The following is a 23,884-nucleotide window of genomic DNA, read 5'->3' as shown; positions in this document are numbered from 1 at the left end:
CCTGGTCAGGGTCACAGTGGGTCTGATTCATTGGGTGAAACGACAGAAATGTCAGTTCATTACAGTGATGTTTTCTAAATTAGATCAAGCATTTTAAAATACATTTATTATATTTGATTTATTATATTTGTAATACATGTGTGTTGTAATACACAGTGGTGGCCTACCACTGTGTTCCAAACTTACATTAATGCAAAATGATTAAGATTTTTTAAATCATATTTATATATTTTTTTCATCTATTGAACATAATATTGTTGAAATATTTAAGGAATCTGGAGAAATCTGAGTGTAGGGCTGTTAAATATGTGTGACCCTCGAACTCTCAGGCAGCGCTGCATGAGAAACCATCATGCTACTGTAATAAATAGCTAAATGGGTTCAGGAGTGCTTCCAAAAACCATTCTCACTTAACACAGTCCACCACTGCATTAAAAAATGGCACCAGAACCTCTATTAGACAAAGAAAACGCCATAAAACAATTCTGATCAATAACAGACAGTGGAAACATGCAGTGGTCAGATGAGTCCACATTTGAGCTGGTTTTCAGGAAAATGGACACTGAGTTCATAAACAAAAAAGACCGTCCAGACTGTTATCTACACAAAAGCCAACATCTGTAATGGTATGGGGTTGCATCAGTGCCCCTGACATGGGTGACTTGCATATGGAGCTACTGGTACTGACGAGGTGACGTCTCTTCCTGAGTGCTTTATAGTTATTTCAGGCCTCGAAAAATTCCACTCGCAAAACTGCCCAAATTTATGTTCTTAGTTTCTAAACTATTAAAAAGTCTCATTAATAAAAAAGATGATGAAGACGGGGGTAAACACACCTCTGTCCCAACTTGTTTTGAGCATATTTTAGCATCAAATTTTAAATGTGTTTTTATTTACAAACTACAATAAAGTTGATCAGTGAGAACATTAGAAAACTTTTCTTTCTACTTTCGTCAGATGAATAAAGATTTAAGAGGATTAACACGTCTCTGTTACGGTGAGTGAGTGGGAGTGGTGGATCCAGGCGCAGAGTCCTGTGTGTGTGAGCGTGCACTTATTTACTGTAAGCACACACACGTTTGTCAATTAACAAATGTGTGTAAAATTATATATATATATATACACACATATATATATATTTATTTATTATTAACACCAGATAAAAGGGTGTTAATAATACACTTTCTGTATGAGCACTCTGGATTCGAACCCCGATCTCCGGCGTGACAGCGCTCTGCTTTAGAGACGCCAATGTAGCCTGCTCAAACAAAGGGAATGTATCAAAACGCTAACAAAACACAGTCTAATTATTCCCCCCGCTCCCGGGGTGAAATGATCTTTCTTCTCTTTCGAAAAGTAGAGTTGCTTGTGTGCAAAACATAAAACGTTTTAACAAAAGAGAGAGTTGAACTTCACCTTGCTCAGCTCTACAGATTAACTTCAGTTTAACTTTTACTGCCTTTCCTTTCTCGGCTTTACTAAAATGGTTTCTTTTCCCTTTGGTTTTCTTTTACTTGTTATTCTTCTCACACTGTATTTTCTTTTAGTTTCCTCTTTCCTATACTCACCATAACTGTTCGCACTGAATCAGCGGTGCGACGCTGGCCTCTGTTTGAAGCTGGGTTTAAATAGAGCGCAGCGCACCTGATTCTATTTGGGGCTGATTGCCGCTGCTGATTCTGAAGATTGGAGTTTTGACGCTCTGATCCCGCAGGTCTTTCCCTGCGCTGCCCAGGACTCCTGCTGGTGGCCGACTGTAATGGCGGCCCCCTTACAGTCACAGATTCTTTTACTGGTGCGGCTGCCGTTATTTCTACCGATCCTAATCAGGGTCCCAATGGGAGCAAGGCACAGAGAAACACCCTGAACAGGGCACCAGTACATCACAGGGCAGACACACATTCATACCTGGTCCGCTTCACCTGGGAATCAAACCCACGACCTTCTTCCTGTGAGGCGACAGTGCTACCCACCAAGCTACCGTGCTGCCCGACAGTACAGTACAGTAAAATGTAAATATCTGCACTTTATTTACACGTGTAAGTAAACTCGTAACTCACTCGTCATGATTATTTTCTACATTCTGTGTTTAGATTTAATTTATTCTTTAAATAAACCAACATGAGAGTGTGTCGGTGTGTTTCAGTGTGTGTGTGTGTATACTGTGTGTGTGTGTGTGTGTGTGTGTACAATGTGTGTGTAGGTGTGTGTGTGTATGTGTGTGTGTACAGTGTGTGTGTACAGTGTGTGTGTGTAGATGTGTGTGTATACAGTAGGTGTGTGTGTACAGTAGGTGTGTGTGTAGATATGTGTGTGTGTGTGTGTGTGTGTGTGTGAGTACAGTGTGTGTGTGTGTGTGTGCAGTGTGTGTACAGTATGTGTGTGTGTGTGTGTACAGTGTGTGTACAGTGTGTGTGTGTGTGTGTGTGTGTACAGTGTGTGTACAGTGTGTGTGTAGGTTTGTGTATGTGTGTGTCTGTGTACAGTGTGTGTGTAGGTGTGTGTGTGTGTAGGTGTGTGTGTGTACAGTGTGTGTAGGTATGTGTGTGTAGGTGTGTGTGGTTGTACAGTGTGTGTGTGTAGATGTGTGTGTGTGTATATACAGTAGATGTGTGTGTGTGTGTGTATATGCAGTAGGTGTGTGTGGTTGCACAGTGTGTGTGTAGATGTGTGTGTGTGTGTGTGTGTGTACAGTGTGTGTGTGTGTGTGTGTGTGTGTGTGTGTGTGTGTAACTCACTGTAGTTTCTCCAGTTTACAGTTTGGATCCTTCAGTAGATCTTGAAGTTTCTTCACTCCTGAATCTCCTGGTTGATTCCAGTTCAGGTTCAGCTCTCTCAGGTGTGATGATGGATTTAATATAAGAGCTGAAACCAGATCAGTAAAACCTGCAGCTGTAATCCTGCATCCCTCCAACCTGCAGAGAGAAAATCAATTCATCACCATAGAAACATCTACACACACACTCACACATCTACACACACATCTACACACACACACACATCTACACACACACACACACACACATCTACACACACACACATCTACACACACACATCTACACACACACATCTACACACACACACATCTACACACACACACACACACACAATCACACAATGTGTGTGTGTAACTCACTGTAGTTTCTCCAGTTTACAGTTTGGATCCTTCAGTAGATCTTGAAGTTTCTTCACTCCTGAATCTCCTGGTTGATTCCAGTTCAGGTTCAGCTCTCTCAGGTGTGATGATGGATTTAATATCAGAGCTGAAACCAGATCAGTAAAACCTGCAGCTGTAATCCTGCATCCCTCCAACCTGCAGAGAGAAAATCACTTCATCACCATAGAAACATCTACACACACACTCACACATCTACACACATCTACACACACACACACACACACATCTACACACACACACACACACACATCTACACACACACACATCTACACACACACACACACACACATCTACACACATCTACACACACACACACACACACACACATCTACACACACACACACACACACATCTACACACATCTACACACACACACACACACACACACATCTACACACACACACACACACACATCTACACACACACACACATCTACACACACACACACACACACATCTACACACACACACACATCTACACACACACACACACACACATCTACACACATCTACACACACACACACACACACACACATCTACACACACACACACTCACACATCTACACACATCTACACACACACACACACACACACACATCTACACACACACACACACACACATCTACACACACACACACATCTACACACACACACACACACACATCTACACACACACACACATCTACACACACACACACACACATCTACACACACACACACACACACACACACACACACACACACATCTACACACACACACATCTACACACACACACACACATCTACACACACACACACACATCTACACACACACACACACACACATCTACACACACACACACACACATCTACACACACACACACACACACACATCTACACACACACATCTACACACACACACACACACATCTACACACACACACATCTACACACACACACACACACACATCTACACACACACACACACACACATCTACACACACACATCTACACACACACATCTACACACACACACATCTACACACACACACACACATCTACACACACACACACACATCTACACACACACACACACACACACATCTACACACACACACACACACACACACACATCTACACACACACACACACACATCTACACACACACACATCTACACACACACACACATCTACACACACACACACACATCTACACACACACACACACATCTACACACACACACACATCTACACACACACACACACACACATCTACACACACACACACACACACACATCTACACACACACACACACACACACACACACATCTACACACACACACATCTACACACACACACACACATCTACACACACACACACACATCTACACACACACACACACACACACATCTACACACACACACACACACACATCTACACACACACACACACACACATCTACACACACACATCTACACACACACATCTACACACACACACATCTACACACACACACACACACATCTACACACACACACACATCTACACACACACACACACACATCTACACACACACACACACACATCTACACACACACACACACACACACACATCTACACACACACATCTACACACACACATCTACACACACACATCTACACACACACACATCTACACACACACACATCTACACACACACACACACACATCTACACACACACATCTACACACACACACACATCTACACACACACACACACACACATCTACACACACACACACACACATCTACACACACACACACATCTACACACACATCTACACACACACACATCTACACACACACACACACATCTACACACACACACACACATCTACACACACACACACACACATCTACACACACACACACACACACATCTACACACACACATCTACACACACACATCTACACACACACACATCTACACACACACACACACATCTACACACACACACACATCTACACACACACACACACACACACACACATCTACACACACACACACACACATCTACACACACACACACACACACACATCTACACACACACATCTACACACACACACATCTACACACACACACATCTACACACACACACACACATCTACACACACATCTACACACACACACACACACACATCTACACACACACACACACACACATCTACACACACACACATCTACACACACACATCTACACACACACATCTACACACACACACATCTACACACACACACACACACACAATCACACAATGTGTGTGTGTAACTCACTCTAGTTTCTCCAGTTTACAGTTTGGATCCTTCAGTAGATCTTGAAGTTTCTTCACTCCTGAATCTCCTGGTTGATTCCAGTTCAGGTTCAGCTCTCTCAGGTGTGATGATGGATTTAATATCAGAGCTGAAACCAGATCAGTAAAACCTGCAGCTGTAATCCTGCATCCCTCCAACCTGCAGAGAGAAAATCACTTCATCACCATAGAAACATCTACACACACACACACACACATCTACACACACACACACACACACATCTACACACACACATCTACACACACACATCTACACACACACACATCTACACACACACACACACATCTACACACACACACACATCTACACACACACACACACACACACACACATCTACACACACACACACACACATCTACACACACACACACACACACACATCTACACACACACATCTACACACACACACATCTACACACACACACATCTACACACACACACACACATCTACACACACATCTACACACACACACACACACACATCTACACACACACACACATCTACACACACACACACACACACATCTACACACACACACACATCTACACACACACACACACACATCTACACACACACACACACACACACACACACACACACACACACATCTACACACACACACATCTACACACACACACACACATCTACACACACACACACACATCTACACACACACACACACACACATCTACACACACACACACACACATCTACACACACACACACACACACACATCTACACACACACATCTACACACACACACACACACATCTACACACACACACACACACACACATCTACACACACACATCTACACACACACACACACACATCTACACACACACACATCTACACACACACACACACACACATCTACACACACACACACACACACATCTACACACACACATCTACACACACACATCTACACACACACACATCTACACACACACACACACATCTACACACACACACACACATCTACACACACACACACACACACACATCTACACACACACACACACACACACACACACACACATCTACACACACACACACACACATCTACACACACACACATCTACACACACACACACATCTACACACACACACACACATCTACACACACACACACACATCTACACACACACACACATCTACACACACACACACACACACATCTACACACACACACACACACACACATCTACACACACACACACACACACACACACACACACACATCTACACACACACACACATCTACACACACACACATCTACACACACACACACACATCTACACACACACACACACATCTACACACACACACACACACACACATCTACACACACACACACACATCTACACACACACACACACACACATCTACACACACACATCTACACACACACATCTACACACACACACATCTACACACACACACACACACATCTACACACACACACACACACATCTACACACACACACACACACACACACATCTACACACACACATCTACACACACACATCTACACACACACATCTACACACACACACATCTACACACACACACATCTACACACACACACACACACATCTACACACACACATCTACACACACACACACACACACATCTACACACACACACACACACACATCTACACACACACACACACACATCTACACACACACACACATCTACACACACATCTACACACACACACATCTACACACACACACACACATCTACACACACACACACACATCTACACACACACACACACACATCTACACACACACACACACACACATCTACACACACACACATCTACACACACACACATCTACACACACACACACACATCTACACACACATCTACACACACACACACACACACATCTACACACACACACACACACACATCTACACACACACACATCTACACACACACATCTACACACACACATCTACACACACACACATCTACACACACACACACACACACAATCACACAATGTGTGTGTGTAACTCACTCTAGTTTCTCCAGTTTACAGTTTGGATCCTTCAGTAGATGTTGAAGTTTCTTCACTCCTGAATCTCCTGGTTGATTCCAGTTCAGGTTCAGCTCTCTCAGGTGTGATGATGGATTTAATATCAGAGCTGAAACCAGATCAGTAAAACCTGCAGCTGTAATACTGCATCCCTCCAACCTGCAGAGAGAAAATCAATTCATCACCATAGAAACATCTACACACACACTCACACATCTACACACACATCTACACACACACACACACACACATCTACACACACACACACACACACATCTACACACACACACATCTACACACACACATCTACACACACACATCTACACACACACACATCTACACACACACACACACACACAATCACACAATGTGTGTGTGTAACTCACTGTAGTTTCTCCAGTTTACAGTTTGGATCCTTCAGTAGATCTTGAAGTTTCTTCACTCCTGAATCTCCTGGTTGATTCCAGTTCAGGTTCAGCTCTCTCAGGTGTGATGATGGATTTAATATCAGAGCTGAAACCAGATCAGTAAAACCTGCAGCTGTAATCCTGCATCCCTCCAACCTGCAGAGAGAAAATCACTTCATCACCATAGAAACATCTACACACACACACACACATCTACACACACATCTACACACACACACACATCTACACACACACACACACACACATCTACACACACACACATCTACACACACACATCTACACACACACATCTACACACACACACACACACATCTACACACACACACACACACACATCTACACACACACATCTACACACACACACATCTACACACACACACACACATCTACACACACACACACATCTACACACACACACACACACACACACATCTACACACACACACACACACATCTACACACACACACACACACACACATCTACACACACACATCTACACACACACACATCTACACACACACACATCTACACACACACACACACATCTACACACACATCTACACACACACACACACACACATCTACACACACACACACACACACATCTACACACACACACATCTACACACACACATCTACACACACACATCTACACACACACACATCTACACACACACACACACACACAATCACACAATGTGTGTGTGTAACTCACTCTAGTTTCTCCAGTTTACAGTTTGGATCCTTCAGTAGATGTTGAAGTTTCTTCACTCCTGAATCTCCTGGTTGATTCCAGTTCAGGTTCAGCTCTCTCAGGTGTGATGATGGATTTAATATCAGAGCTGAAACCAGATCAGTAAAACCTGCAGCTGTAATCCTGCAGTCAGCCAACCTGCAGAGAGAAAATCACTTCATCACCATAGAAACATCTACACACACACTCACACATCTACACACATCTACACACACACACACACACACACACATCTACACACACACACACACACACATCTACACACACACACACATCTACACACACACACACACACACATCTACACACACACACACATCTACACACACACACACACACATCTACACACACACACACACACACACACACACACACACACACACATCTACACACACACACATCTACACACACACACACACATCTACACACACACACACACATCTACACACACACACACACACACATCTACACACACACACACACACATCTACACACACACACACACACACACATCTACACACACACATCTACACACACACACACACACATCTACACACACACACACACACACACATCTACACACACACATCTACACACACACACACACACATCTACACACACACACATCTACACACACACACACACACACATCTACACACACACACACACACACATCTACACACACACATCTACACACACACATCTACACACACACACATCTACACACACACACACACATCTACACACACACACACACATCTACACACACACACACACACACACATCTACACACACACACACACACACACACACACACACATCTACACACACACACACACACATCTACACACACACACATCTACACACACACACACATCTACACACACACACACACATCTACACACACACACACACATCTACACACACACACACATCTACACACACACACACACACACATCTACACACACACACACACACACACATCTACACACACACACACACACACACACACACACACACACACATCTACACACACACACACATCTACACACACACACATCTACACACACACACACACATCTACACACACACACACACATCTACACACACACACACACACACACATCTACACACACACACACACATCTACACACACACACACACACACATCTACACACACACATCTACACACACACATCTACACACACACACATCTACACACACACACACACACATCTACACACACACACACACACATCTACACACACACACACACACACACACATCTACACACACACATCTACACACACACATCTACACACACACATCTACACACACACACATCTACACACACACACATCTACACACACACACACACACATCTACACACACACATCTACACACACACACACACACACATCTACACACACACACACACACACATCTACACACACACACACACACATCTACACACACACACACATCTACACACACATCTACACACACACACATCTACACACACACACACACATCTACACACACACACACACATCTACACACACACACACACACATCTACACACACACACACACACACATCTACACACACACACATCTACACACACACACATCTACACACACACACACACATCTACACACACATCTACACACACACACACACACACATCTACACACACACACACACACACATCTACACACACACACATCTACACACACACATCTACACACACACATCTACACACACACACATCTACACACACACACACACACACAATCACACAATGTGTGTGTGTAACTCACTCTAGTTTCTCCAGTTTACAGTTTGGATCCTTCAGTAGATCTTGAAGTTTCTTCACTCCTGAATCTCCTGGTTGATTCCAGTTCAGGTTCAGCTCTCTCAGGTGTGATGATGGATTTAATATCAGAGCTGAAACCAGATCAGTAAAACCTGCAGCTGTAATCCTGCATCCCTCCAACCTGCAGAGAGAAAATCACTTCATCACCATAGAAACATCTACACACACACATCTACACACACACACATCTACACACACACACATCTACACACACACATCTACACACACACACACACACACACACTCACACACACACATCTACACACACACACACACACATCTACACACACACATCTACACACACACACACACATCTACACACACACACATCTACACACACACATACACACACACACACATCTACACTCACACACACACATCTACACACACACATCTACACACACACACACACATCTACACACACACATCTACACACACACACATCTACACACACACATCTACACACACACATCTACACACACACACACACATCTACACACACACACATCTACACACACACACACATCTACACACACACATACACACACACACACATCTACACTCACACACACACATCTACACACACACATCTACACACACACACACACATCTACACACACACATCTACACACACACACACACACACACTGTTTTTGTAATTGTAGGTACACTGTGTGTAGTGTGTGTTTGTGTGTGTGTGTGTGTGTAGATGTGTGTAGATGTGTGTGTGTGTAGATCTGTGTACAGTGCCTTGCAAAAGTATTCAGCCCCCTTGAACTTTTCAACCTTTTGCCACATTTCAGGCTTCAAACATAACTATATGAAATTGTAATTTTTTGTGAAGAATCAACAACAAGTGGGACACAATCGTGAAGTGGAACGAAATTTATTGGATATTTTAAACTTTTTTTAGAAATAAAAAACTAAAAAGTGGGGCGTGCAATATTATTCAGCCCCTTTACTTTCAGTGCAGCAAACTCACTCCAGAAGTTCAGTGAGGATCTCTGAATGATCCAATGTTGACCTAAATGACTGATGGTGATAAATAGAATCCACCTGTGTGTAATCAAGTCTCCGTATAAATGCACCTGCTCTGTGATAGTCTCAGAGTTCTGTTTAAAGCACAGAGAGCATCATGAAGACCAAGAAACACACCAGGCAGGTCCGAGATACTGTTGTGGAGAAGTTTAAAGCCGGATTTGGATACAAAAAGATTTCCCAAGCTTTAAACATCTCAAGGAGCACTGTGCAAGCGATCATATTGAAATGGAAGGAGTATCAGACCACTGCAAATCTACCAAGACCCGGCCGTCCCTCTAAACTTTCAGCTCAAACAAGGAGAAGACTGATCAGAGATGCAGCCAAGAGGCCCATGATCACTCTGAATGAACTGCAGAGATCTACAGCTGAGGTGGGAGAATCTGTCCATAGGACACAATCAGTCGTACACTGCACAAATCTGGCCTTTATGGAAGAGTGGCAAAAAGAAAGCCATTTCTCAAAGATATCCATAAAAAGTCACCTGGGAGACACACCAAACATGTGGAAGAAGGTGCTCTGGTCAGATGAAACCAAAATCGAACTTTTTGGCCACAATGCAAAACGTTATGTTTGGCGTAAAAGCAACACAGCTCATCACCCTGAACACACCATCCCCACTGTCAAACATGGTGGTGGCAGCATCATGGTTTGGGCCTGCTTTTCTTCAGCAGGGACAGGGAAGATGGTTAAAATTGATGGGAAGATGAATGGAGCCAAATACAGGACCATTCTGGAAGAAAACCTGTTGCAGTCTGCAAAAGACCTGAGACTGGGACGGAGATTTATCTTCCAACAAGACAATGATCCAAAACATAAAGCAAAATCTACAATGGAATGGTTCACAAATAAACGTATCCAGGTGTTAGAATGGCCAAGTCAAAGTCCAGACCTGAATCCCATCGAGAATCTGTGGAAAGAGCTGAAAACTGCTGTTCACAAACGCTCTCCATCCAACCTCACTGAGCTCGAACTGTTTTGCAAGGAAGAATGGGCAAAAATTTCAGTATCTCGATGTGCAAAACTAATAGAGACATACCCCAAGCGACTTGCAGCTGTAATCGCAGCAAAAGGTGGCGCTACAAAGTATTAACGCAAGGGGGCTGAATAATATTGCACGCCCCACTTTTCAGTTTTTTATTTCTAAAAAAAGTTTAAAATATCCAATAAATTTCGTTCCACTTCACGATTGTGTCCCACTTGTTGTTGATTCTTCACAAAAAATTACAATTTCATATCTTTATGTTTGAAGCCTGAAATGTGGCAAAAGGTTGAAAAGTTCAAGGGGGCTGAATACTTTTGCAAGGCACTGTAGATAAGTGTGTGTGTGTGTAGATCTGTGTAGATGTGTGTGTGTGTAGATCTGTGTAGATGTGTGTGTGTGTGTAGATGTGTGTAGATGTGTGTGTGTAGATCTGTGTAGATGTGTGTAGATGTGTGTGTGTGTGTAGATCTGTGTAGATGTGTGTGTGTGTGTAGATCTGTGTAGATGTGTGTAGATGTGTGTGTGTGTGTAGATGTGTGTGTGTGTAGATGTGTGTGTGTGTAGATGTGTGTAGATGTGTGTGTGTGTAGATGTGTGTGTGTGTGTAGATGTGTGTGTGTGTGTAGATGGGTGTGTGTGTAGATGTGTGTGTGTGTAGATGTGTGTGTGTGTAGATGTGTGTGTGTGTAGATGGGTGTAGCCCCCTTAAAAATGTTTGTTCATTGATGTTTTGTTTGAGTTAATGAGAGTTCTAATTTATTTCATTCTAAATGTATTTCAAATGATTCGGTGTTTTACTGAGTCGATTCTTTTATTTGAAAATGACTCGTTGGCTTTGCTTTTTCTCTGAGCGTGTAAGGGGGCGTGGCCTCGGCTGAGGTAAACAGAAGCAGAGCGGGAAAACAGAAAGAAAGAAAGAAAGTTCGAGATTGATGAGGTTCCGCATTTTATGCGAGATAACGAGATTAATCGTGAGAAAATATCTAAACCGTCTTTTACGAGAAGCTCTGCGGAAGGGTTGTCGGAGAGAGAGCCTGAGGAGTAGTGAAAGTCGGTGTACAGTGTGTGTGTGTGTGTGTGTGTGTGTGTGTGTGTGTGTGTGTGTGTGTGTGTGTGTGTGTAGATGTGTGTGTGTGTGTGTAGATGTGTGTGTGTAGATGTGTGTGTGTGTGTGTGTGTAGATGTGTGTGTGTGTGTGTGTAGTGTGTGTAGATGTGTGTGTGTGTGTAGATGTGTGTGTGTGTGTAGATGTGTGTGTGTGTGTGTGTGTGTAGATGTGTGTGTGTGTGTGTAGATGTGTGTGTGTGTGTGTGTGTGTGTAGATGTGTGTGTGTGTGTAGATGTGTGTGTGTGTGTGTAGATGTGTGTGTGTAGATGTGTGTGTGTGTGTGTGTAGATGTGTGTGTGTGTGTGTGTGTAGTGTGTGTAGATGTGTGTGTGTGTGTAGATGTGTGTGTGTGTGTGTGTGTGTAGATGTGTGTGTGTGTAGATGTGTGTGTGTAGATGTGTGTGTGTGTGTGTATGTGTGTGTGTATGTACAGTGTATGTGTGTGTAGATGTGTGTGTGTAGTGTGTGTAGATGTGTGTGAGTGTGTGTGTGTAGTGTGTGTAGATGTGTGTGTGTAGTGTGTGTAGATGTGTGTGTGTGTAGATGTGTGTGTGTGTGTGTGTAGATGTGTGTGTGTGTGTGTGTAGATGTGTGTGTGTGAGTGTAGATGTGTGTGTGTGTGTAGATGTGTGTGTGTGTAGATGTGTGTGTGTGTGTGTAGATGTGTGTGTGTAGATGTGTGTGTGTAGATGTGTGTGTGTAGATGTGTGTGTGTGTGTGTAGATGTGTGTGTGTAGATGTGTGTGTGTGAGTGTAGATGTGTGTGTGTGTGTATGTGTGTGTGTAGATGTGTGTGTGTGTGTACAGTGTGTGTGTGTGCCTGTGTGTTTGTATGTGTGTGTGTGTACACTGTGTGTGTGTGTAGATGTGCGTGTGTGTATGTACAGTGTGTGTGTGTGTGTGTACAGTGTGTGTGTGTGTGCCTGTGTGTTTGTATGTGTGTGTGTGTGTATGTACAGTGTGTGTGTACAGTGTGCGTGTGTGTGTACAGTGTGTGTGTGTCTACAGTGTGTGTGTGTGTACAGTGTGTGTGTGTACAGTGTGTGTGTTTGTACAGTGTGTGTGTAGTGTAAGTGTGTGTCGTGTGTGTGTGTAGTGTGTGTATGTACAGTGTGTGTGTGTAGTGTGTGTGTATGTACAGTGTGTGTATGTATGTGTGTGTAGATGTGTGTGTATGTACAGTGTGTGTTTGTATGTGTGTGCGTCGATGTGTGTGTATGTACAGTGTGTGTGTGTATAGTGTGTGTGTGTGTATGTACAGTGTGTGTGTGTATAGTGTGTGTGTATGTAAAGTGTGTGTGTATGTAGTGTGTGTGTTTATGTACAGTGTGTGTGTATGTAAAGTGTGTGTGTATGTACAGTGTGTGTGTGTGTGTATAGTGTGTGTGTGTATGTAGTGTGTGCGTGTATGTAAAGTGTGTGTGTATGTACAGTGTGTGTGTATGTACAGTGTGTGTGTGTTATTGTTTACATGTGTGTACAGTGTGTGTGTGTGTGTGTGTACAGTGTATGTGTACAGTGTGTGTGTGTGTGTACAGTGTGTGTGTAGTGTGTGTGTAGTGTGAGTGTTTGTATGTGTGTGTGTAGATATGTGTGTGTGTGTACAGTGTGTGTGTACAGTGTGTGTGTACAGTGTGTGTGTTTGTATGTGTAGATGTGTGTGTGTGTATAGTGTGTGTGTGTATGTAAAGTGTGTGTGTGTGTAGTGTGTGTGTGTGTGTACAGTGTGTGTGTACAGTGTATGTGTGTGTGTACAGTGTGTGTGTACAGTGTGTGTGATTGTATGTGTGTGTAGATGTGTGTGTGTGTGTGTGTGTACAGTGTGTGTGATTGTATGTGTGTGTAGATGTGTGTGTGTGTGTGTGTGTGTACAGTGTGTGTGATTGTATGTGTGTGTAGATGTGTGTGTGTGTACAGTGTGTGTGTGTGTTTGTATGTGTGTGTGTACAGTGTGTGTGTACAGTGTGTGTGTGTGTACAGTGTGTGTGATTGTATGTGTGTGTAGATGTGTGTGTGTGTGTGTACAGTGTGTGTGATTGTATGTGTGTGTAGATGTGTGTGTGTGTACAGTGTGTGTGTGTGTGTTTGTATGTGTGTGTGTGTGTACAGTGTGTGTGTGTGTGTGTGTACAGTGTGTGTGTTTGTATGTGTGTGTGTGTGTACAGTGTGTTTGTATGTGTGTGTAGATGTGTGTGTGTGTGTACAGTGTGTGTGTGTTTGTATATGTGTGTGTGTACAGTGTGTGTGTACAGTTTGTGTGTATACAGTTTGTGTGTGTGTACAGTAGGTGTGTGTGTAGATATGTGTGTGTGTGTGAGTACAGTGTGTGTGTGTGTACAGTGTGTGTGTGTGTGTACAGTGTGTGTACAGTGTGTGTGTGTGTGTGTACAGTGTGTGTGTAGGTTTGTGTGTGTGTGTGTCTGTGTACAGTGTGTGTGTGTGTAGGTGTGTGTGTGTGTGTTTGTATGTGTGTGTACAGTATGTGTGTGTATACAGTGTGTGTGTATACAGTTTGTGTGTGTGTACAGTAGGTGTGTGTGTAGATATGTGTGTGTGTGTGTGTGTGTACAGTGTGTGTGTGTGTGTGTGTGTACAGTGTGTGTACAGTGTGTGTGTAGGTTTGTGTGTGTGTGTGTCTGTGTACAGTGTGTGTGTGTGTACAATGTGTGTGTAGGTGTGTGTGTGTGTGTGTAGGTGTGTGTGTGTACAGTGTGTGTGTACAGTGTGTGTGAACAGTGTGTGTGTGTGTATGTGCAGTGTGTGTACAATGTGTGTAGGTATGTGTGTGTAGGTGTGTGTGGTTGTACAGTGTGTGTGTGTAGATGTGTGTGTGTATATACAGTAGGTGTGTGTGTGTGTGTGTGTATGTGTGTGTGTGTGTGTGTACAGTGTGTGTGTGTGTGTGTGTGTGTGTGTGTGTGTGTGTAACTCACTGTAGTTTCTCCAGTTTACAGTTTGGATCCTTCAGTAGATGTTTGTGCTTTGTTTACTGCAGAGTCAGTTCGTGCAGGTTTATTCGCTTTTGAATGTTTATTAGCCGAGAACGAGATGAAAGAAACTGGAATGTCAGGACGAGTGTCCAATATGTCCAGTATAAAACTAGCAGGGTTAAACGCATTAACACATGAACTAGCAGCCAACACGCAGCAACATCCACCATAATACCCACAGCAACACTAATAAGGACGTTATAACGTGAGTTATGATGTTCTGATCCAACTACACTGAAACTTTGTGATTGACACGCTTCTTGCTGCTCTAAAAACAAGCTCTTTTGATTGGTCGGTAATTACGTCTATCTCCCCAGTAGTCCCGCCCCCTGCGCCCCTAAGCCCCGCCCCTGCAGCTACAGGTACAGGTGAGTTTTACACGCTGACTGAGATATTTGTTGCAAAACTCGTGGCGGGCAGATTTGAAACTGTGCTGCAATGTTTTTATTCTCACATCGAAAATAAAAGTACAAATTTATTTTTTACAGGTACAAATTTTACAGATTTCGTTTTCACAGGTGCAAAACTTTTGCTACATATTTACCTCCATACTCAACTGACAATGTGTGAGAACGCAGGATACGGTGTGAGGGGAAACGCAGGGGAGGACAGGGGCGTAATATAGTTTATATCAGAATACATCAGCACACACACACACAAGTTTTACAGTATTTCTGACCTGATCGTTCTCTACAGAACACCCACGCTGCACTGCAAACAATATTTATTAACCTCCAACTCACTACAGAACAATCCATGCTGGTCGTGTTGCCAAATGCACTCAGATTCATTTATTTTTTCTCTTTGTTTTTACGTGCACAAACATTGATCGATCGCTACTTGCTGACGTGCATTTTTGGACGTGGTGTCATTAAACCCCTCGTCACATCTCGTGTGTGTGTTTTCGTGACAGTACGTTGTTTAGGAGACCAGAGAAGCTCGCCTGTGATTCCAGTTGGTGATAGATGGTGTAGTGTGTGACCCCCTATCACCCATCAGTCGTGTAGTGAGAAATACACACCGACCTGAAAGACTCCCGATTACAAGAGATCCAGTCGTGTAGTGTGAACTTGGCATAAGAAGTGCAGCTCAGTCTGTGTGGTGTTGGTGTTGCACTGTGTACACACACTTTGTTCTGTGTGGAGCCAGGAGTTCTTGTAGCGTCCGGTCTCGATGGTCAGCTTGTGAATACTGAGTGTGTAAGGGGCCGCCCGCACTGCCATCTTCCCGCCACCAGAGGGAGACCGCGCTCTGCACCCAGTGATAATTAGCTTGATTGATATTAGCTGGGCAATGCCTTTATAAGGACTTCGCCCAGTTCACTCGGCGCAGAGTCTTGCGTTTGCATATAGAAACCAGACCTCGCCGGTAATTGGTATATCTCTTTGAAAGAACCTTTATACTGCCTTCTCTTTTTCTCGCCTTGTAGGGAACCAGTTCCCTCTTGGCCCTGTCTATGTTCCTTTGTAGTTTATAGAAAGTTTAAAAGACAAATATTAAAAAGCTATTTCTTTAGTTACCTCCTCGCACCTTTGCAGAGGTTTCCATCTTAGTTCCGACAAGACTACCCAACGGCCAGTGGGTAGCTTGCCAGGTTGTTTTCCTTTGTTAGTCCTAAGTTTGTTTGGCATCCTTTGTTTCCATTTTCCCGCCTTTTTCGGCTTTGATCTTTCTAAGTTCTAGAATCTACATTTTCCTTAGCTCAGCCGGTGGCGCAGTTGTTAGAGTTGTCAGGAGCTACAGATACCTAGGGGTGCAACTGGATGACAAACTGGACTGGTCAGTGAATACTGACACTCTATACAAAAAGGGACAGAGCCGGCTCTATTTTCTTAGAAGGTTAAGGTCCTTTAATGTATGCAACAAACTCCTGAATATATGCATCCTGCGTCTGTCTGCGTCATTTCCGGGTGAGAGTACGCTGGCGTTCCCTCTGTTGACTGCCGCTTCTCCCCATGTCTGAGCTGCGTTCGTCATGTTGTTTTGTCTGTTGTGTGTTTTACTTTGCTGTACCGGCTGTTAGCACCGCGGCTGCTCTGCTGTACCGGCTGTTAGCACCGCGGCTACTCTGCTCTGCTGTACCGGCTGTTAGCACCGCGGCTACTCTGCTCGGTTGTACCGGTTGTTAGCACCGCGGCTACTCTACTCTGCTGTACCGGCTGTTAGCACCGCGGCTACTCTGCTCTGCTGTACCGGCTGTTAGCACCGCGGCTACTCTACTCTGCTGTACCGGCTGTTAGCACCGCGGCTACTCTACTCTGCTGTACCGGCTGTTAGCACCGCGGCTACTCTACTCTGCTCTACTCAGCTCTACTGAACCTGGTTAGTGGGCTCCTGCTTGGTCGTCTCATCTCTGCTGTACCGGCTGTTAGCACCGCGGCTACTCTGCTCGGTTGTACCGGCTGTTAGCACCGCGGCTACTCTGCTCTGCTGTACCGGCTGTTAGCACCGCGGCTACTCTGCTCTGCTGTACCGGCTGTTAGCACCGCGGCTACTCTGCTCTGCTGTACCAGCTGTTAGCACCGCGGCTACTCTGCTCGGTTGTTCCGTCTGTTAGCACTGCGGCTACTCTGCTCTGCTGTACCGGCTGTTAGCACCGCGGCTACTCTGCTCTGCTGTACCGGCTGTTAGCACCGCGGCTACTCTGCTCTGCTGTACCGGCTGTAAGCACCGCGGCTACTCTGCCTGTACCGGCTGTTAGCACCGCGGCTACTCTGCTCTGCTGTACCGGCTGTTGGCACCGCGGCTACTCTGCTCTGCCTGTACCGGCTGTTAGCACCGCGGCTACTCTACTCTGCTGTACCGGCTGTTAGCACCGCGGCTACTCTACTCTGCTCTACTCAGCACTACTGAACCTGGTTAGTGGGCTCCTGCTTTGTCGTTTCATCTCTGCATTATGCACTGTGGCTCACTTGCTCTAAATTGGCTGAACCAGGTGCTTTGACTATGCATCTGTCAAACGTCCTGGTGTCGTTGCTGGCTACTCCAATTTTTCTTGGCTTGGCTTATCCAGTCTGGTCTTACACTGCTACTGAACTGTATAAATATAGTTACTACAGTTGTCTTCCCAAAAGCAGTGCAATAGCTGCCAGTAGAGCTGGTATACTCCGTAGACGACGGTATGTACATCGTGGTTTAAGATTGAATCGTTTTAGGTCTGTGCATTGCTCTGATGGTACCAATATTTGTTCCCTCTGGTCCTCCCATCGCCGACCGGTCCACCAATCCTTCCGTTCCTCTAATATGAATAATTTGCGTTCTCTGGCTCCTGCTTCTCCTTCTGTCTCATTTGCTCTCCTAAATGTAAGATCCCTGTCTAATAAATCATGTGTGTTACAAGATCTAGTATTGGATAATGCTATTGATTTGTTTTTCTTAACCGAAACGTGGCAACAAGCTGGTGAGTATTATGCACTAAACCAAGCCACCCCGGTAAACTTTAATTTTGTTTGTAAGGCTCGTCAAACTGGACGCGGGGGTGGCCTAGCTGTAATTTATAGTAGCAAACTAATGATTACTGAATTGAGGTTTACCTCTCCTACATCCTTTGAATATCTCGCCATCAAACTACCTGGGTCTATCATTGCTTTGCTAATTTACCGCCCTCCCAAGCCTAATGGGTCCTTCTTTACAGAATTATCTGAGCTACTTACTCTTGCTAGCTCATCATCCACCCGCTTATTGCTGCTCGGTGACTTCAATATCCATGTTAATATTCCGGGTAACAAATATGTGACTGATTTTCTGTCCTTACTCGATTCCTTTCTCTTCTCACAGCATATTGACTTCCCCACTCATGATAAGGGCCACACTCTTGATCTAGTCTGTTCCTCCTCTGTACAGATTGATAATCTCCAGTCTCTCCCATTCACCTTATCTGATCATAGGCTCATTTTGTTCACTGCCCCCTTAACAGTTACGCAGCAATCAGTTAAACGTGTTATCTCCTTTCGGAATATTAAATCTCTTGATGTTAGCACTCTTACTCAGTCTATCACCAGGGATTTCCCGCTTCATTCTGCCCCTCTCGCCCCCGAGGAACATGCTACTAAGCTTAACTTAATTCTCTCTCAGACACTTAATGCAGTAGCACCCCTGAAAACTAAAGCTGTTTCCTTCAAGACCTCGGCCCCCTGGTATACACCTGCACTCCGCACAATGAAACAGGCCTGTCGCAGACTTGAAAGGCTTTATAAGAAATCAAAACTTGTGGTTCACGCTGATGCCTATAAAGAACACATTTGTGCTTACAGAGACGCACTACGTGCTGCTAAATGCAGCCATCTTTCCACCATTCTGAACAGGCCAAGCACTAATACTAGGCACTTATTTTCATCCATAGCAAAGCTTTTTAAACCACCAGTCACTGTTTCAGTACCTTCTCCTGAACTCTGTAACTCATTCCTGCAATTTTTTGCTAGTAAAATATCCAAAATCAATAGCTCTCTTATGGCTTCATTGCCTACAAATCCCCTTTGTTTTCCCTTGACTACTCAGCCATTGAACTTACCCTGTTTTCCTACTTTCAGCCCTGTTCCGGATTCTCTTATCAATGAAATCATAACAAATTCCAAAAGTACAACTAGTTGCCTTGATCCCCTTCCTACACCTCTAGTCAAAGCTTGTATGTCTGCTTTGATTCCCCATCTCACTTCCATCATTAACGAGTCATTGTCCTCAGGTCACGTTCCCTCTCTGTTCAAGATAGCTGCAGTTACTCCAGTTCTTAAAAAACCCAATCTGGATAAATCCAATTTGAATAATTTTCGGCCGATTTCAAATCTTCCATTCTTTTCTAAAGTCCTGGAGCGCGTTGTTGCAATCCAGCTCAAAGCATTCCTGGACTCCCATAACTTACTTGATCCCTTCCAGTCTGGTTTTCGGTCTCAGCACAGCACAGAAACTGCCCTGGTTAAGGTAGTTAATGACCTGCTTGTGTCTGCCGATGCCGGTGCCGCTAGCATTCTTGTTCTACTAGACCTAAGTGCTGCATTTGATACAGTGAACCATTCCATCCTCCTGACTAGACTGAGTGAGCTGGGCATTGGTGGTTCTGCTCTTGACTGGCTCACCTCCTACCTAACTGATCGCAAGCAATTTGTTACCCTCTCTGGGCACAGGTCATCCACCTCATCTCTCACTCAAGGTGTCCCACAAGGCTCAGTCCTCGGACCCCTATTATTTATTATCTACATTCTCCCACTAGGCAAGATTATCCGCCATTTTAATCTTGACTTTCATTGTTATGCGGATGACGTACAGATTTATCTAAGGCTGGACTCCCTTTTTAACCCGTCACTTGGTAAGCTAGAATCGTGTCTTCTGGAAATTAAGAACTGGATGCAATGCAATTCCCTAATGTTAAACAGTGATAAGACTGAACTCATTCTTATTGGCTCAAAAACTGCTCTTAATAAAGCTGGGCCCACAACTTTGTTATTTGATAATGTTGTTCTGTCTTCCTCCTCTGTGGTCCGGAATTTGGGTGTTCTCCTTGATTCATCACTCAAACTTGAATCCCATGTTAGCTCCATCGTTAAAACCTCCTTTTTCCACCTGCGCAATATAGCAAAAATCCGCCCATGTCTTTCCCAGACTGCTGCTGAAGCACTAATCCATGCTTTCATCTCTAGTCGTTTAGATTATTGTAACTCCCTTCTTGCAGGCATTAGTTCTTCTCAGATTCAAAAACTCCAGATGGTTCAGAACTCAGCTGCCCGCCTCCTCACCTACACTCGGTCCCACCACCATATCACACCGATTCTCCAAAACCTACATTGGCTTCCCATAAAATATCGTATTCAGTTTAAGATCCTTCTACTCACATATAAAGCTCTCAATAATCTCGCCCCGTCCTATCTCTCTGACCTCATCTGCGTCTACAAGCCTGTGCGTGCTCTTCGTTCCTCCACCGCTGGTCTGCTCACCGTTCCCTCCTCTTATCTCCATAGCTTTGGTGATCGAGCATTCTCCAGACTTGCTCCACGCCTGTGGAATTCTCTACCTTCGCATATTCAGCAATCAGACTCACTATCCTCATTTAAACTCAACCTAAAAACCCACCTTTTCTGTCTTGCTTATAGTCTTTCGCCATCTTAACCTGCTGCAGTGAACCCCCTCTTATACATTGTTTTTCCTTTGTATTATTGTACTCCTGTTCGTCACTGTTTATTTGTTCCTTGTATTACCAGTTGTACTCTGTAAGTCTCTTTTATCTGTTGTCTGTTGTCACTTTCATTTTGACTTCTTGTATAATTGTTATCTGCTTGTTTGTCATTCATTGTTCCTTGTATTACTAATTGTTCTTGTAAGCGTCTTTGGGTTGCTGAAAAGCGCTATATAAATATGATGTATATATGAATATGTTCTATCAATCTGTTGTAGCCAGTGTTCTTTTTTATGCGGTGCTGTGCTGGGGTGGCAGCATTAAAAAGAAAGACGAAGCAAGACTGGACAAACTGATTAGACGAGCTGGTGCAGTGGTAGGCATTGAACTGGAACCACTGGTAACAGTGGCAGAAAAGAGGACACTGTGTAAACTCTATTCTATCATGGACAATGTCAGTCACCCACTGTATACAGTGATTATTAAACAGAGGAGCATGTTTAGTGACAGGCTGCTGTCTCAGAGCTGCTCCACGGACAGGCTTAGAAAGTCATTCGTACCCAGAGCCATTAGGCTCTACAACTCCACCAGGTAGGGACGGCTGACTGTAGCTAAAGACTGAGGGTTTCTAGTGTAGCCATGTGTGTACGTACTCGTATGCACTTGTATGCATGTGCAGGTGTATATATATATATGTATGTATATATGTGTGTAGGTATTTGCATATGTGTACATGAGTATATATGTGTATGTATTTGCATGTGTGAATATGTATGTATATGGGTGTATATGTGTATGTATATATTTGGCTATATTGGCCTCATTGTGCAATATTGTCACGTCACTTTACTGTTTAATAATTTAATAATTTAATTACTATTCAATTTTTACACTAGCAATATACCTCATGCATCATTACAGTTACCAGTTATTCATTTTATGTTAATCACAAGAAAGACTCTGTTCTATTTTTACTTTTCTGTTTGCTTTTGTTTTGTTTTGTACTGTTAATTATTTGTTGTATT

The 23,884-nt window shown here is 43.8% G+C and overlaps 1 protein-coding gene across 1 annotated transcript in view; it reads right to left on the bottom strand.

Moving 5' to 3' along the window:
• LOC134333832 (NLR family CARD domain-containing protein 3-like) overlaps positions 1–23,884 on the bottom strand; it is a 560,375-nt gene that overhangs the window by 200,647 nt on the left and 335,844 nt on the right. Inside the window, exons 15-20 of the mRNA XM_063015997.1 lie at positions 10,577–10,672; positions 8,719–8,895; positions 7,961–8,137; positions 7,557–7,733; positions 3,137–3,313; positions 2,739–2,915 (exon numbers count right to left, since the gene is read on the bottom strand). Of these exons, the coding sequence (XP_062872067.1) occupies positions 2,739–2,915; positions 3,137–3,313; positions 7,557–7,733; positions 7,961–8,137; positions 8,719–8,895; positions 10,577–10,672 (981 nt within the window). The remainder of the gene's footprint in view (positions 1–2,738; positions 2,916–3,136; positions 3,314–7,556; positions 7,734–7,960; positions 8,138–8,718; positions 8,896–10,576; positions 10,673–23,884) is intronic.

This window comes from Trichomycterus rosablanca, chromosome 19 (genome assembly GCF_030014385.1).
Source record: "Trichomycterus rosablanca isolate fTriRos1 chromosome 19, fTriRos1.hap1, whole genome shotgun sequence".
Classification (NCBI taxonomy): Eukaryota; Metazoa; Chordata; class Actinopteri; order Siluriformes; family Trichomycteridae; genus Trichomycterus; species Trichomycterus rosablanca.
This window is presented reverse-complemented; position numbering and strand designations above follow the sequence as displayed.